The 15104-nt window shown below is 40.2% G+C and overlaps 1 protein-coding gene across 2 annotated transcripts in view; it reads right to left on the bottom strand.

Moving 5' to 3' along the window:
• Positions 1-879: 879 nt before the first annotated feature.
• Positions 880-15104, bottom strand: part of CLIC5 (chloride intracellular channel 5) — a 71639-nt gene continuing 57414 nt past the window's right edge. For both annotated transcript variants that reach the window (XM_010584299.1, XM_010584300.1), the window contains exons 5-6: positions 3359-3540; positions 880-1047 (exon numbers count right to left, since the gene is read on the bottom strand). In XM_010584299.1, the coding sequence (XP_010582601.1) occupies positions 880-1047; positions 3359-3540 (350 nt within the window). The remainder of the gene's footprint in view (positions 1048-3358; positions 3541-15104) is intronic.

Raw genomic sequence — 15104 nt, 5'->3', positions numbered from 1 at the left:
GGCAACCATACAGTCAAGATGACAATATCCTACGTGGTTTGGTTAGCTGTGCCAATTCCCTCTGTAGTCGCTGGAGTCAATATGCTGCCCCCATTATTGCTGTGTCTGTGTGTCTCTACCAACTAGCAGATCCACTGGGCATTTTGTCATGAGCCTCGCTCTTCCAAGGGCTGCCTGCTCAATTGCTCTTTCACTCTCTTTCGCTTTAAACATTCGGATCCAACAGCATCATGCAAATTTTATGCAAAGTTGCATCTGCAAGTCTGACATATTCGCTCAGGCTTCCCCCTCTTGCGCCAAGTTAAAAATAAATACCCTATAAACTCTTGGGCCTGCTAAGACAGAATATGCATTCAGAGAGCTTTTTAAAATATAACTGCTAAGAGCATTTCTCCTTTAGGGTCAAACTCCTTTTTTACCCCTCTCTCTCTCTCATATTTTGCTCCTGCCTCAAGGATCTCAATAGCACTGGGAGAAAAAGTGTCCTTGAAATAACCTACAGAAGAACCAGTGCTATGTGTTCCTAACTCTCTTACTTGAAATTTCAGCTAATGTCCTACTTCTAAAACTCCAGAGAATACAGGTGGTGATATGCCCCCAATATGAAGCAAGAAACTAGAAAGTGGACTCATTTCCAATACTGATTGCGAATAATACTAGTTGAGCCAGATCTTAGGTTCAGATTTCAAAGGGTCTCCACCCCCCACACTAGAGCTGCCTTCTCTTTTCTCCAGGGAGAAGCAGATTTGTCCCTGACCAATACACTTGAACAGGTGAAGTCATAGGGATGCCAACCAGATAACATAATGATAAAGTATATCTTAAGGCAACAAGGAGAAGAGTCTGTGAAAGGGGATACTGAGCCACTGCTGAGGTCAGTTAAGACTTGCTGAGCCGCTTGGCCACGTCTGCGTAGGCTTGCTCAATTTCTTTGTCTGCCGCACAGGTGTTGGTGAATTCATCCCTGGCATATGCGTTCTTCAGGTACCGCCACAGCCCTGTCATCTCTGTCGGGAATTCAAAGTTGCGGTATTTCTTTGCAACAATCTAAACCAAAGATAAAAAAAGGGGGAAAAAAGCATCTTGATGGTGATATAGCTCCAGATTCCTTTTTAGAGAGCTTCTTACTCTTTCTTGTCACATAAATAATAGCAAAGTAAAGGAATGCTTAAAGACTCAGAGGCTTATAATAGAAAAGCCTGAAAAGTGACTGTTGCTTGTCCCCTATCTTGCAAGGATGCTACTTGGCCTAAGGACACTCTAAATCAATGGTGGCTACTGTCACCAAATTACTCTTATGGTCACTGAATTTCATTATTTTTACCATATAGTTTTTTGGTGATTTTTACCAGTCCTAGGTATGTCATTTAAAGATGAGAAGCCACATCAGAAAGAGCTGATTAGCTGAATCAGAAAAAGGAAGATAGATTTAAGGGAAAAGCATCAGTAACAATTATATATAACATATTTTCATACTATTATATTTATATTTAACATTATATCATATTTTATATATACTGTATTTCTACTTTTAATATATGCAATATATTTTGCCTAGCCAATGGTGTCAGAGGATGTAACAGCTGTTACATCAGCTGTTACATACATACAGCTTCTACAGCTGTTGGAAGGCCATATCTGTGTTCATGCAAAGGAAGAATTCAGGGTGGTATAGGTACCAAGACTGAGAAACCAAGATGTTCCTAATGTCTGCAGACATTAGAAACAGGAGTATTAGGATAAACTGGGAGAGAAAATGGTTATTGCAAGACTTTTTAGACTAGGAAATTGTCTATCAAGGGAAATTTTCGATTTCTAAAAACACTCAGGCCCTTATTCAGGAAAATAGTTAAGTGCATACTTAATTTTAAGGACCTGTATAGTCCCATTGAAGTCAGTGGGACTAATCTGTGCTTAAAGCTAGTTGGTTAAGTAGCTTGCTGGATTGGGATATTTCAGTTTTCCTGTAAGAATATACCATATAGAATAATCCTGTGGTGACAGAATGAACTGGCTGATAGGAAGGGATGGATTAGCTGATTTAATGAGTGCTTCCAATCTCTAATTTTTCTGACAGTATAAAATTGTTCCTGGGCATAAATTACATACATATGTGCCACAGAGTTCCCCTTTATTATTAAAGCACATGGTAGAGCTGTTTTCTATCTCAAATTTCTTAGGACAGTCATGTTCTCAGAAATGACTGTGATTTGTTTTTATTACCAGGACCCACTCAGTATTTGCAAGTCCAAATCCTGTCCTAAACTGCATTTAACTAAGCATTCTTGCCTTCAATGATGCTTCACACACACATGGGGAAGATAAAACCTGCTGGGCAACTTAAGTCAAGATTTTCACAATTTCCAGCGCACATCTTCCATCAAATGAAAAAGTCCTAATAATTTACCCTTTTCTTCCATCTGTAAAATGGTTTTCAGGCAATATCTTATGGCTATGCTTGTCTGAGAAAGATTTTAATTCTCTTTTGACATCTTTCATTTCATCCTAAGGAAACAGGAACCAGTAAGAGGCCACACATTCATTTTGCATCGTCTGACTCCAACGTCAACAGTGAAGATGAGCCAAAGAAAGAGCTAAACTTGTGAGGATATTATCACATTTCTTACTTGGTGACTTATGCCCTTTTTTTTTCTTTTTTTTTTTTTTTTTTTTTTTGCATGTGTGCAGTCAGCTCGCAGGCTTAGTTTATGTTTTGGCTCATGGAGCCAAATTAGATGCATGACTTGGCTTTAATTCCTAGCTTTCTTGCTTGCCAAGGTCTGCCAGGTACTTGCTTTATTCTAAAGAAACATGTAATCTGATAAATTAAATAAATGCAACATTTAGAAGTCAAGATGATGTACGCCACTTGCACTATACCAGCAACCATTGTACACCTTAAATCCTGGACCTCAGCGGTGACTTTGATTTGTTAACTTTTCTGTGTGAAATACCAGATGGAACAAATATTCCCCCAAAGAGGGACTGCTGCTCTTAAGTTACAAATGGGTGGGAACTGACTAAAGTTTTGACATCTCTCTTAAGAATAATGGAAACTAATTAATATGAAATATGCTGTTACTTCCAGCAGGGTAAAAATAAAGTGATGGGATACCTAGATCTTAACATTGTCTTTGCCACTAATTAGTGATGGGACAATTTCCCCATGTACTAAATATAAAGTTGCTTAAGTTAACCTATAGGAAATACTGAGGACCAACAGTGTGTTTAAAACTCTGTTCTTCTAGGACTTAAGATGCCTCTGCTGAAACATGTGTCGGATTTAGCTCACGGCTGTCAGAGCAGGGCACTTCATTGTCAGATACAGCTTCTTTGACCATCGCATGACATCTTTTACCTTGACAACATGGAGTTTGGGGAGAAGGTTGCAGTCAGCAAGAGTCAGGTCATCTCCATCCAGAAACTTGCGTTTAGACACTTTCTCCTCTTCGGTGCTGTCTGCATCAATCTCCTCTGGCAGAGGGGTTCTCAGATAGTCATCCAGCTTCTTCAGAGCCTTCACCAAGCCTCTTTCAAGGGCTTTGCCAAAAAACAATGAATAAGTGATTAGGGCAGATAAGAATTATTTAGAAACGCTCATTGTCGATGGCTATGGTTGTATCTAGAAAAAAAGGCAAGAACCATTTCTTTGTTGCTAATTTGTGCTCCAATGCCTACACAATCTGGTGACAAGGTAGCCCAGCAAGGGTTACCAGTACCCCAGCTGCCTGAGGGTAAAGCTCATCCTGCAACAGAAAAAGGGGACACAGGAAACTGTTATGCCATATCTTCTCTTGACTAGCACAAAAAAACCCCAGTGAAAGACATCATGAAACAAAAGAACAGCTTGTCAGTATGATACACTAGTAAACCACATACAACCTACAATACTCTTCTGGTCTGTTGAGGCCGTCACACAATAAACTGGAGCCCTGTACGATGCTACTTTATTTTTCTAAGCAGCCAGGTAGGACTGTAATGAGGCAGAATTTTCTAGCATTACTTCAGCTCTAAGAAGTTGTACTTTTACTTCTTTTAAACCCCTTCCAGAGTAATTAAAGGCAATAGCAATAATTCCAAAGATGCTAACCAGAGCTCTCTGGAGCTGGAAGATACACTCCAACTGAAATGAAGGTAATATAACAATAATTAATTACAATGCTACACAAAAGTGTTGAGATATTCAGCCACTGTTAAGATTCCCCTCACTTCAGGTTCAACTTAGGTGCAGATCCTCTTTTTGACATGTCTCAAACAGAGTGCCACAATGGAGAGGAGACTTTGGACGTCTCACTTCAGTTACTAAAGATCATGTCCCACACTGCTACTGGCTCCAACAAATTCCAGCCTTGAAATGCCTCTTAGACGCAACATACAGCAGAGTGCAAATTTTTTACTTAAAAATATCAACCTAGGCACAGAATTTTTGTTCTTACGCTTTACTAGAAGGATAATAGAAAAAGTTGATTGTAATAATGCACTTGCAGAAAGCTGAATGGTTGTATACAGGTTTGCGTGTTATTTAAACAGCAAACGCTCTGGGGCAAGAAGGGTCTTTTGCATCTCTGTTCAAAGGGTGACAAGCACGATGGGGTCCTGGCCCCTGACCAGTGCCCCAAAGTGCTAAAGCAATATAAATAAGAAACAGCAAGAATTTACAATGTGAAAAAATAACAACATGACTCATGGGCTTAGGGCCAGAATTTCAGCTGGTGAAAATTACCTGCAGTGATTTATACCTGCTGCAGATCTGGCCTGGAGTCAGCGTTTAAGGCCTAATCCTGTAAAACCTTATATCTCTGAGTAACTTACTGCCATTTAACTTATGGGAGACTACTCAATGTGTCAAGATACTGAGGCCGTGTAGCACTACAAGCCTATGGAGATAAATATATTTATGGAGCATGACGCAAGCTTCAAAAGGCTGCAGCGATTGCCCTGTGTAGAGCAGCTTGCTGGCACAGGTAGTTCCGCTGGCTCTGCTGTCAGCTGCCCCTGTGTTTTTGGCACAGAGAGAAAGGCGGCGCGTATGGGGCCGTTGAGAGAGCAGGAGCTGAACACCACAGAACATGATTTCTCTGCTGCCCTAACATCCATTAAACCTTGTGCCAGTGGTGGAAGTCAGATTAAGCTGCCTGATGTCTCGCTCCCACTGATGCCTCTTGGCCAAGCACCAGGGAACCATACCAGCTCTTTTGTGGCTGACTCTTAGACACAGTGGCAAATCCTGGCTTAATTGATTGACTGGAGAAATGACTGCGATCCAACTGAAAACACCCCAACAAACATAGCAGGGAGGGAAAGAATTTTATTTCTGAAAGCAGAGCATCTAAAGCGACTGAAGTGCTGCCATCCATAAAACAAAAGTGTTGCCATCCCTTATTTAATCAATTCAAATTGAATTTTGACACTGACTTTCTGCTGTCAGATGCTGGCAGTGGTGTCTTTAATCGTCTGCAGCTGTGCTCCACTGCGCAACTTCTACTGAAGGGTAATAACTGCATAGCGTTTAATATACCCCCATGTGGCAACACTCAAAAGATTTAGCAATCTCTTTTTGGTTTGACCCATAACACCTGTTGAATAGATAGTTCTCCTTCCCTTGGTCAGCCTCAGACTATGTCCTCTTAAAATGAATTAATTTAGAGACAATGGAATCGAATTACTGTGATTTAATTCAATTTTGCTCATCCAGATTTTAGAGAACTGGTTTAACGCTGAGCATTTTCCAGTTTCCCCTTCACCCAGTAAGATCATTGGTTCTCGGAGTCATCTGTGTAATATTTCCAGTATCAGTACTACATGAGATGCTTCGTGCTAACCCGTGGGGTCAGTTAGGTGTGTGTATGAAGACAGGAGCAGCAGGTGAGATGTGTTTATGTAACTTTTCTGGAACTTATTAGGATTGGGGTTTTTTTTGCTCTTACTGATATATCAAAGTGCGTCATGGCTGTCTCAAAAACAATGCCTGGAGTGAAGCCTATTTGTGACAGTGGGAAAAACATCTATCTGAATTCATACTTGGCGCTTGCATACGGCAGCTTTAGGCCAGAAATAAGCGTATGTTCAGGGTTCAACACATCTCTGACCTAATTCACAGGCTCTGCTGGAACCCATGGGATCCTGATATCTCACAGTGAAATCACCACATGGTCAGGACCATCTCATATACTGATAGTCAGGAACCAGACCACTACTTGTGACACCAATGACCTCTTTTAATTAATCAAAACTCTTCTGATCCTAGTAAATCTCCCAGAACAGCCATGAAAACAGAAGAGTACTGAACAAGGGAGAACTGCCTTTCTTCCAACTGACTAGTGACAGAATTTTGAAAAGCTAAGAGAATTAAGATCCTAAAATCGCCATTTCAAATGGAGTTTAGGTGCACAGGATCAGATTTTCAAAGCCTGTTGATGGTTTTCCAAGGCATTTTTTGAAATCCAGATGCAAATATCCATGTTGGAAATCCTACTTTCTACATGCCCTGACACATTCAGATTTATCTATATGATTTGAAGTCTTATGTGCCCTGAGAAGGTGCTCAGGGAAATCCCCACTCAAAGTAGGAGGATGCGTAAAAGAATCTAAAAAATACTGAAGCAAGAGGCTTCTAAGTGCCACATCTCAGAGAAAGCCAAGCGTCTAATGCTGGCATGGGTGAGAGAACCCACCTTATATTTGAATTCACCAGTGACCCCCTAGAAGAGAGAGGTAGGTTTTTCTTTCTTACAAAAAATTTTGGGAGAAGTGCTGTGATTTTACCAGTGGTATAGGGAGAGCATTTTCCTAGAAAGTGGAAGACTGAGTTTCAAATGCTGTTTTAATGCGATGTCAGCTCAGATCTGGCAGATGAGACCCCACCAGTGAAGTATCAGGTAATTTGTACAGCTCTCCTGTTGAACTGTTTCACTTTCCCTAAATGACTCAACATTCAGTGGATCATGACTGAAGGCTGACACCACAGGTGAAAGTCAGAAAAACTAACTCTCGTTTTCTCTCTTATCTGGCCGATATTTAACCATTATGTGAAAGGTGAAAAAACATGAACAGAGACAAAGAAATAACCTTCTCAGAATATCCCACAGCTCTGAAGGTTTTGGGACTCTTGCTGAGGGAAGAGCTGCCTGGGTTCATATTACTGAGCAAACTCAGCAGAAGAAAGATTTAATTCTAAACCTCCCATACTATGGCTATTTTGTGAAAATCTGGATGACTATACATTGTCTCCCCTGAGAACATAGGGGACAGCAGGTATTCACCAGGGCAGGGGCCTTGTGAATACCAGTCACAGTACTAGACTGAATGAAGACATTTAAAAAAATGTGACTAATTAAAAAGTGACTAATTCCCCATTTGTGAACATACTATCCACAATAAATTTCAGAAGTGGCTAAGCAGCTAATTCCCTTGGCAACTTATCCTCTTGGAAACATCATTAAATAACTAAATAGGTTTGTTGATAACAGCTGAGGCTCCACTGCAAGTCTATAGGTGGGGTTAGTGAATAAATTAAATGAGTAGGTTTGAATTAAACACACCAAGCTTCCTCTGTAGTCATTGGAGTCTTCTCTTCTACACTTGGTTTAGGTGACCCCTAAATCAGCTGTGTGGAGAACTTTTCCTGAAGTGTCTAATCTCAGCCTTGCATTGTCTTGGTAATGTCAGGGTGGAGGATTCAATATTACAACACCAAGTGGAACCATGCCTGAGAATGTGGCTCTGCACTGCTTTTGACATTTCTACCTCTAATTCCTTCCCCACCCTCCAGACTTTCAGTATGAACTTGATCCCAAATGTGACCAGCTCTGAGAGGAGCGCTGTCATCAAGTTACCCGTGCAACAGCTGCAACATCTGAACTCCTGGAAACCATCTTTCTGGACAATGAAATCACCAAGCACAAAGGTATCAGCATCGTATTGCCTCCACGGTGATATATTTAATATAACTTCAAATTCCAAGAAGTTCTACCTGTGTGTATACAAAATCCATGGTGGAACCATCTCTCTCACTCTTCGCTACTCTGCTCTGGGCTACTTAGGCATCCAAAGACAACTTATAGCAATCACTATAGTCCTGCCATGTCATCCTACCAATAGTAAACAACAATATTAATAAAAAAACCTCACGAGCACTTTGTGATTTTCCTTCCCCCTTCAAAACTATGCTTTTATACAACTTTACTGAAGAATCCTGAGTTAGAAGCCAGAAAAATAGCACTTTCCAACCTCAAAGCAACCACAGAACACTTAATGAATGTATTACCATCTGTCAAATGCACAGGGTGAGGTTCAATTTAGCTGATGATACCTAATTCACAATGACGCTCTGTTTTCAGCAAAAGGTTACTTGATGTTGAACAATGAGATTAACAAATCCTGACATGCACAGAAATACCAATAATGTAACAAAAGTTAATAATTGGCAAAATAGTGCTCTCAGTTGCACTGACATAAAAGAGGAGTAACTCCGCATTGTCGACAAGCTATTCCATATTTACTCCAGTTCAACCGAGAACAGACTTTGGCTCTGTTACTCAACTCTTCAAGCAAAAACTTCCTTAAACTATTAGCCTGTGCAACTATTTCCAGGGGACAAAGAGAAATCCTTGTGTCTTGAAGTACTTATACCACAACTGAAGAAAACATTGGAAAATGTAATGCATGGAGCAATCCTGCAAGTCAAGGGGAAGGCCAGATGACAAAGATTCATTACTAGGTACTCAGGGTGAAATTTTGGCCATACCGAAGCCCATGGAAGTTTTGCTGTTGACTTCAGTGGGGTTAGGATTTCTCCAGCAGCTTCTAAAGCCAAAAGGGACTATTATAATCAGTTAATCTGACCTCCTAAATAATACCGGCCATAAAACTTCCAGCATCACTGGTCTTTTCCATCTCTATTTTCTGTGGGTCAAATAAGGCTGAAGCAAAATGGAAAGTAACTAGAAAGTAGTAAAAGAAAAACGGTTTGGAAAAAGTAAAACTGGTTCAGACTGCCCACACCCACAGCATTTGCAGAGGTCAGACAAGGACTCTTCTTCCCCTTCCTTGAACTCCAAATATTTCCTTCCTTGTTTAATGCTGGGACAAGGAGAAATAGCCAAAGCAGACAAAGCACATAAACGCCAATCTCTGTGGCCTGAAGGAGCTACTGGAAGGCAAATCAGTCCATCCTAAAATAGTAGCCTAGGAAAAGCTGAATTAACCACCAGAGGAGCCTCTCTCTCTTTTTTGAGAATAGGCAGACTGGATACCTAAATTTAAAATAGCTAAAAGTAGGTGAGATGACTCCTATTTTATGTGTCTGAGTGGAACCGTTTGCAGGATGAAGATTTTACATTTTACTTGATAGTTATTATGGGAAGAAATGCAAAGCATAGAGGACACAATAAGAACAGTAAGAACAATTGATTCTTTGGCAAAATTGAACGTAAAAACTATTTGCAAAAGAAAGCAAAACTAGTTAAATTTTTTAAACAAACTTAAAGCAAAATAACATAAGATTTCCAAACAAACATGAAAACAAAAAGAAAACCATGTTTTGGCATGGTTGGTTAAGTAAGTCATGCCTAGACATTCAGTGATTTTCACATCACTTTTAAAATGTTGGTAATCTTGAAAATTAACACATCATTTTCAAATTAAAAAGAGAATAACCTTTTGTTTCAAAAAGTTTAAGAGAAAATACTTTTACTTTTCAAAACAAGTCATTATTCACCAAATTCAACATACATTTGCCAATAATTCAGGTTACTCACACCACCCATGGCATTTTTTGTCAAATAAATATTTTGTCACAAAATATTTTCTCCAAGGCTTAAGTAAAATACATGTGGCCCTCTTCATAAGTGAATACCACTGAAAGCACAGGGACAACAAGGCTTCAAAGTCATCGAAGCCCAGCAACATAATGGCTTTTGTAGCCATCATCTGCAACCACCTGAGACTGACCTCAGCAGAACTGCAAGTTTCTTAATTGTCAAGCCCAGGCAAGTTCAACAAACAATATTCCATGTACAAAAATGAACAACGATTCCTGCTGCTACCCTGGATCACTGATTGATGCTTTTCCTTTTTACTGCTTTCTTCCACTGCCCTCCAGTAAGATTTATCCTGTAACACACGCAAATGAACTTGGTGAAATATGCAATGAGGGAAAAGGGGGAACAGTACATAAATATTCACAGTCTCACACAAACAATCTGAAATTTATTTTTCCTTTAAAAAAACAAACCACCTTTCCTGATCACTTCCAGATTCACAGAGTTTGATATTATAAGAGACCCAATACTGTTTTCTGGTCGGAGAGGGAAACCAGCTAAGAAACTGCAATTTAAGGTAAGAAAATAATATCATTCTACTAGTCTGACAGTCTGATTAAAGACCAAGGATTCATATTTTCACTCTCTTTTTTCTCCATCCTGCTCATTTTTTTCAGGCAGGCTCAACAGAGTATTGTAACTTTAATCTGTATAGATTAATCCTTTTCACATGGAGGAGCTGTGACTGCAACATGCATGCCACTGTATTACATGTTGAACAGTTTATCTTCCCCCCTATGATTTCAATATAACCCTGGAGATTTGAGTTCTGCCTTGATTTCTTCTGTTTAGCCATTTAAGAGTCAGGTATCTTGTCTAAGCTGGTTATGTAGGTTCCCTCTCAGCTAAGCATCTCCAGAGGGAAATTCTTTCCAGCTGCCTGAGACACCTGATTTAAACTGGTGTGACTCACTCCACACATGCCCTTCTTGCTGCCTGAATTACAGACGAAGCCTAAAGGACTAGCTCAGGCTAGACACCTAACTTTCAGGGAGGTGAAGTTAGAGATGAATCCTACCCTTTGAATATAATTTCACAGTTCACCTAAGAGATGTAGGATAGTACCTCCCATTTTTTTTTAAAGTTACTTAAATATTAGGTCTTACTCCCCAAAGGACAAGTAAATTGCAAATTTGAGCATTGCAACATCCTTTCCAGGCATGTTTCTGCCTTGCAAAATCCCCAGCTCTGTGCAGTGTCTATACTGACAGGCAAATGAGTGGGCAGTCACTAAGAGAGCCATTGGAAATGCAGAGGGGAAGGATGGAGGTTGTATGCTCCCATGCATCCAAGGCATTTAGATGCCTAACTCTGGGCCAAAGGGAGTTTCTGGGGTGAGTCACCTCTCCTATTAAAGATGTTGCACTCTAGATAAATAATTCAATACTCACTGGAACAGAGACTTGTGCATGTTCCCACAATAAAGGTAAATGCCCATACAACCATGCTGAAAAGTTGTGATCTGTTTCTACTCACTTAATGATCAGCAAATACCTGGTTGCGTATGTAGAAGAGAAATAGATCAGTGTCTCTTATTTCTCAACTCTACTTTCCTGTTTAGGGGTTTCTTTTAGGGGACAGGTGTTAATATTCATCCTCCAGATCAGTCAGAGCTGGAACTTGAAAAGGGATTTTTATTCCTGGTCAGTGTTCGTGTCAGTGAGCATACACCAGGAGTGGGATAACTCACACGAACACAGGTGCACACATGCAAACAGCCACATGACTGGTCATAAGCTGCCCTTCAGAGATGGTCTAAACCAGGTATAAATAGGTACATATTTTCCATATATGTTGGTGCATACGTTCTGTGTATGTCCAGTGGGAGAGGTGCTAAACCCCAAGAGCACTTCATCCAGGACTCAGAGGAACATGGAGCTGAAATACAGCTGTTAGTTACCCAAAGCAACCTTAGGAACCCAGACACATCAAAAATCTATTGATTCACTTATGGATAAGATTCACCTTGCCTAACTTCAGCTATCTAAGTGTTAGGTAATTAGTCCAACCTACTTGTCCAAGTCTCCTTTACAGATAGCAGTGAAAGACAGGCACCTCTAAAGGAAGTTCCCCCAGCTTTAGATCCATCTTTTCAGATAAATCAAACTGCCCTTTGGAAATGGATTTATGTCCCTCTCCACTGATCACAAAAGAAGCCCTTCCCATCCCATCTACACACCTTTGATCATGTGGATTGATCAATTAGAGCTTCATCTCAAAAGTTGGGGATATTTTGACAGACCTGTCACAAAAACTCCGCAGAAGGTATGTCTCAGAGAGACTGAGACCTTGATTCCCCAGGTACTCTTTCCTAAAACACAGCATAATGATCCAAGGGTTAAGAGGTTACCTGGATTTAGGAGACCTGAGTCTCTTCTCAAGCTTTTCTACATGATCTTATATAAATGGTTTAAATTATCTGCCTTCCAACTTTCTATATACAAAATAAGGATAATAGTACTCTTCAGCCACAAACTTTACCTTGGTAAAAGCAGTAATGCATCAGCCGTAGACTTATGTTTCAGGTTAGAGGGGACAAACAGTAAATATAACAAAAAGAAGAGGCATGTTCCTATTTTTGTGATACCATCTGTCCTACTCCCAAATTAAACCTAGAGAAACAGGTGGATCAATAATGTCTTTAATAAGAAAATTAAACACATATTTTTCAAGTATCTAGAAAGTTTGTTTTGACTTGTTTGTAGTTTTAGACTGAAAACTCAGGTTTCTTCCTTTCCTTATTCAGTTTTACAGTGGAGGCAAGAAATATATGTAATACTTGTAATGTTATCATGAAGAATGCAATTGGAGCACCTTCAAATGCTGGTTTTTAAGAAGAAAACCCAGGTGTTCAAATGACACCAAAAGAAGGGTTCATTTCCAAGTCTCTTAGGAGTCCAAGCGACCCTGAGGGCAGGAAGCAAGTGAATGTAAAACTACTGGCCTACAAGTGCCCCAGGAAGAACAGTACCTAACTTGCATTTCACAAATCATTGTAACTATGTAGCAGCACATAAGTGACAAGCATCATTTCTAGAGCACGTCCCCAAGGGCCTAATCCTGACCTCTGCAATGCTAGTCTTGTGCAGGTGTCCCCAAACCAACTGCAGGCAAGCAGCAGCTGATTTGCATCAGAAACCTGGGGGGGGGGGGGGGGGAAATAATTAAAAAAAAAAAAATCAAGCCCTGCAGATTATAAAACCACATAGTTATAGTATGACATTATCACTCCGGTATCTTGATTTTTAAGATGCTGTGTGTTTACTCAGAGTGTAAAGTTTTGTTTTACTATCAAAGAGCAAAAAAGATGATTCTGGGAGTAACAAAGAAAAACTACATGTTTGTGCATTAAAATAAGAGTAAAGTTAGCTTCTGGTAGAGAGTGCAACTGGGCTTTAGCGACAGTGCTGTGGGGACCCCTTGTGTTCTAATATTTAAGCAAAGAAAGAAGATCGTTCATCTACAGGCTGTTGGCACTTGCATCTTTAATGTCAATTTCTTTCAATCCCAGGCATGTAGAGGAATAAAGTCTGGTTTTGTTTACACCAGGATAATCCCAGTTGCACTCCACCCATTTCAACTATGTTATTTAACTTCAGCAGTGGTGAAGACACGAGAGGGAAATGCAGCAGTGCCTAGCTAGCAGCACCTGAGGATGAAGTTTTAAAGCTTATTGAGTTCCCAAATTCCTCAGTTCACTTAGCAAATCTCAGTCTCAAATAGTTTTATTTTAATGTTTCCAGTATTTTCTGCCCTTTGTGTTCAAAAATTGTTGCTTAGATAAAAAAAACCATGAGACGATGAGATTTACAAATGACTCACATCTTAATTCTTTTCCATTGTTTCTCTGCTTTTGAGATTTTTTGTTTCAAGCTCCATGAAATGACTTAGGGATCATCGTGATTATGCCTCAACTTAACCTCTCTGAAAGGAGCAAAAGCAATAAGACTTACAATTATGTCTGGATGTATGAAAAATTTTCAAGTACTAGTAGGGAGATCATATTCCCTCTGTTGCAACTGTACTGTCGCGACAAGTATTAAGAACTTTTTTCCCAGTTCTGGTGTCCCCAGTTAAAAAAGGCTTTGGAAATTCCAGCAAGAGGTCAAAGGAGAACAATAATACGGTGCTCAAGGACTGGAAAACAAGCCTCAAAATGCAAGGTTTGAAGAGTCTATTTGTTCAGCTAATCGGAGAGAAGGCTAAGGGGCCAACGTGCACAGATGCTCACCCATGGACAAACACCTGGGAAGCGTGAGGGAGCTCTTCAGCGCTGCTGACAAAGGTGTGGAAAGGTCTAATGGTTGTAGGTTGGACAAGTTCGGTTTCCACGTTGCCAAAGCAATGAACTGTTCAAGGAACCAACAAGGAGAGAGGGGAGGTAGACATACTTATTGGGGTGTTTATAATGAGACTAAGAAAAGGCAGACTTTAATCCAGTTCTGGCAGAAATAGGAGAAACTGGGATGGAGGGGGATAGAGTCACATGGGCAGGTCATGGTACTTTAAAATCCCTAATACCATCTTTTAGGTCTTGGAACAAGGACTGTGGTAGGCTGACTGTACCACCATCAATGTCACAGAGAATTTGCTACTCAACATTAAGACAATGACTGTAATTAAATCTCATGCTTCGAGACTTAAGATGCTTGCAAAGATCACAGTATCTTTTCTCCCAATATGCAATGAATCAGATGTGTTGTGGGGATTATCCATGGCCGTCAGGTCATTCTCTGCTAGAGATGGGAATGGTTGGACCAATGCCTTGGAGCCATGCAGAAAGTCTCGCTGAGTAGATGCCTTCCTCACGTGTTCAGATGCATCCCAATTCCAGGTCAAGGTCCAGGAAATATTTGTTTTACAGCTTTGACTGGCTGAAACACTGGGGATTCACCTTCCCCTGCAGTGCAGAATATGGACCAGCTATTGCCACCAGCTGGGCATCTCTCATCCGGTAAATTCCGGTGCATTGTGCACCAAAGACACTTCAGTTCCTCCTATTCTCTGCTCTAATGGAAAACAACTTCTATGCTAAAGGCTGAAATACTAACAAGTTTGCTCAGTGGGCAAAACTGACTGGGATGTGATTTGCAGGAGATCATAGTAAATAATCCTTCTAGCGTCAAACTCCATGAAATTCTGATTTTTTTTTCTGCAATCATAAGAATCAGGATATTTAGACAAGAATCACGTCTCCAACTCCCACTTAGTCACCTTATTCCCAGCACTGTTTTCAAGCTAAAGGTCAGCTATTTAGGATCTGATCTAATAAAGAAAATTAGC

This window comes from Haliaeetus leucocephalus, unplaced genomic scaffold (genome assembly GCF_000737465.1).
Source record: "Haliaeetus leucocephalus isolate CR32 unplaced genomic scaffold, Haliaeetus_leucocephalus-4.0 Scaffold964, whole genome shotgun sequence".
NCBI lineage: Eukaryota > Metazoa > Chordata > Aves > Accipitriformes > Accipitridae > Haliaeetus > Haliaeetus leucocephalus.
This window is presented reverse-complemented; position numbering and strand designations above follow the sequence as displayed.